Source organism: Marmota marmota, unplaced genomic scaffold, assembly GCF_001458135.2.
Source record: "Marmota marmota marmota unplaced genomic scaffold, marMar, whole genome shotgun sequence".
In the NCBI taxonomy this organism is placed as follows: Eukaryota; Metazoa; Chordata; class Mammalia; order Rodentia; family Sciuridae; genus Marmota; species Marmota marmota.
In genome coordinates, this window is record NW_026000005.1 from 46,457,563 (window position 1) to 46,460,559 (window position 2,997).

Below are 2,997 nucleotides of genomic sequence, written 5' to 3' on the forward strand. Positions count from 1 at the left end.
CTCCTCCCCGCGGCGCCGTGCGCGCGCGTCCTTCGGAAAGCAGGCCTCTAGACGTAGCTGCTCGGGCACCAGGCCTCTTACCTTTGCGAGCTTCACCATGATGGCGGGTTATGACGGCGGAGTGTGTGGCGGGCGAGTGGCGCAGATAAACCTAGAGGAACTGAAGCAACGTCGATGGCGGCCCTCGGGTACAGAAGATGCCGGAGCACGTACCCCTAGCTGCCAGCTACAGCTAGAGACTGAGGCGAAAGACTGAGCCTGCCCAGTAATCGCTTCTGGAAAGGCGACGACGGCGCCCCCGTGACTCCGCCTCGACCAACCACCGTTCGCTCCCGTCCTGTGACCCAATCGCGAGCCTCTAACCCAGGACAACGCGGGGCGGGGCGCGGGCGGAGTGGGCGGGCCGAGGCTGTCAGGGAGGGGGAGAAGCTTGGAGGTAGTGCTCTGTGGGCGGAACTCGCTTTGTGCAAGGCCGGCGCTGATTGGCCGGCGTACGCGCGGGTTCCCGAACGTTTCTGCGCTGCCTGCTCTCGCGGCGCCTGCGCCCTCTAACTGGAGTTTTTTGGCGCCTGCTGGGCCCAGAGCGCGGGGGCGACGTAATCGCGCGGTCTCCTATTCCTGGACACTGCTAGGTCCTATAGGCTCGGTCGGCCTTGGAGTTCACGGAGGCGCCGCGCACGGCCCCAGCCTGCGCTTCTCGCCGGGCCTCCAGGCGGCCATGGAGAAAAGGGTTCGCTCTGTGTTCCTGCTGATGAGCCCAAAAGCGCCAGAAGTTCAGGGCCCGCGGAGTTCTCTGGCCTCTCGGGATGAGCGTGGATGAGCTGGGGGCCTGAAACATCCCCAGGCTGCAGGTGATTCCCTCCCGGGCCACGCGCCCGAAGCTGCGACCTGATAGCTGGTAATAAAGGCAGTAGTGTCTGTTCATGAGCAGTGCACAAGCAGCCCGTTTCATACCACTGTATGGGGGGCAAGCTCCAAGGGGACTTCGTGGAGGTGACAGAGCGGGTGGGCCGAGAAGAGGGACGGGGCAGGCTGACCACAAATTTGGGCCTTTGGCCACCCACAAGTTCCTTCTTAGTTACTTGGTAGTAATGCACCCGTTAAAATGCGGTGGCTGCCAAGTCATTAAGTCAGTAGAGCCAAAGGGAACACAGTCTTTTGAGTTATGCTTTTGCCAGGTACACAGATAAGTTGCCTTGTGGGAAACAGCAATCCAGAGCACGTCCTTCCATAGCTAGGTTATTTCCGGGGCATCTGATTCCTATCTGCCCCCACCGAGCCAGGATACCTGCAGCTCCGGAGGTGTTCGTTTAAAATCGCGCTGGAGGACTGGGGGTAGGCCCCTGATAAGCGCTTGCCTAGCATGCAGGAGACTTCGGGTCCAATCCCCAACATCGAAAACAAAAATCTCTGGAGATCTTCATTCAAGAGGACTGTGTTGGGTTCCTTGATTGTATTTTAACAAGGGCCCAAGGGAATTGTGAAGAGCAATCAAATTATTTTGCAGTTTTTACCAGCACACCCCCGAGACTCTATAGGAAACCCACAGCTACCCACTGGCTCTCTGATCAGGGCAGGAGACTGGGATCCGTTCGGTGATTCCACACCCTATCCTGTGGTCTGTGGAGAGCCTCCTGAGGAAGTTCACACTTTGAGCCCTGTGGAATAGGGGCCAGGGGGCTATTTCAGGGGTGGGGAGGTGGCCAGGGACAGAGAATGGCATGAGTCAAAATGTGGAATAAAACCGTCAGGCTTAGGCACTGTTGGAAAGAGCAGGAATGGTGAGCAGTGGGCATAATGAAGTGTCAGGGATGAATTCCACAGTACAGTACTGCTTGTCATTCAGATCTCAGTGTACATCACCTCCTAAGGGGCCTTCCCCAGCCCTCAATGAAATGTGCTGCCTGGAGACTATCACACTGAAATTGAATCCCCTTAGGTACTTACTTACTTACTCATATACTTTCTTTGCTGTTTGCCCCTCTCCCATCACGAAAACACTGTTCTTTGCATATTCCTGGTGGCTCAAGCATTGCCTTGCACACAGTAATGCTGAAAATTGCTTGCTAAATGCATGAGTGAAGTAGGCAGAAGCAGAGGGAGAGCTGGTACAGCCTGGAGTCAAGTCATGTTGCTTTGGAGTCTGGGGCATCAAGATAGCAATGCCTAATACTTACATAATGCTCCAAGTGCCAGGCTTTATCCCAGCTCTTTGGGGCTGGGGCTGTAGCTCAATGGCAGAGTGCTTGCCTAGCACAAGTGAGGCACTGGGTTCAATCCTTAGCATCACATAAAAATAAATAAAATAAAGGCATGTTATCCATTTACAACTACAAGAAAATTTTTAAAGAAATCATGAATTTACAAATTAATTATGATTCTAAATAACCTGAAAATGTTATCAGAGTTTTACAGAAACCAGGGCATCAAAAGGTAAATTAACTTGTCCAGAGTCACACAGCTAATAAGTGGAAGAGATAGGACATAGATAACAACCCTGATAGAAACAAAAGAATAATAAAATTTCTAGATCAGTTTCCTTTCATGAAGAGTCCTGCCCTTATGACATTCTTTTGTTTACCTCTGTTATCACAGCAACTGGTACAGTACTGGACACACAACAGATCTCAGCAAACATGAATTGAAAAGTCAGCCAGACACAGTGGTGCATGCCTGTAACCCCAGCAGCTTGGGAGGCTGAGATACGAGCATACAAGTTCAAATCCAGCCTCAGCAACAGCAAGGCACTAAGCAACTCAGTGAGACCCTGTCTCTAAATAAAATACCAAATAGGGCTGGGAATGTGTCTCAGTGGTTGAATGCCCCCTGAGTTCAATCCCTGTTACCAAGAAAAAAAAGAAAAGTCGGTTACAAATATACCACATAAGATTCAAAAAGAGGGCTGGGGATGTGGCTCAAGCGGTAGCGCGCTCACCTGGCATGCGTGCGGCCCGGGTTCGATCCTCAGCACCACATACAAACAAAGATGTTGTGTCT

At 52.4% G+C, this 2,997-nt stretch overlaps 1 protein-coding gene across 1 annotated transcript in view; it reads right to left on the reverse strand.

The window, feature by feature from the left end:
* The window catches only part of Ncl (nucleolin), an 11,073-nt gene extending 10,721 nt beyond the window's left edge, over window positions 1-352 (reverse strand). Inside the window, exon 1 of the mRNA XM_015481537.2 lies at window positions 82-352. Coding sequence (XP_015337023.1) covers window positions 82-99 — 18 coding nt within the window. The 5' untranslated portion in view covers window positions 100-352. The remainder of the gene's footprint in view (window positions 1-81) is intronic.
* Window positions 353-2,997: the final 2,645 nt, after the last annotated feature.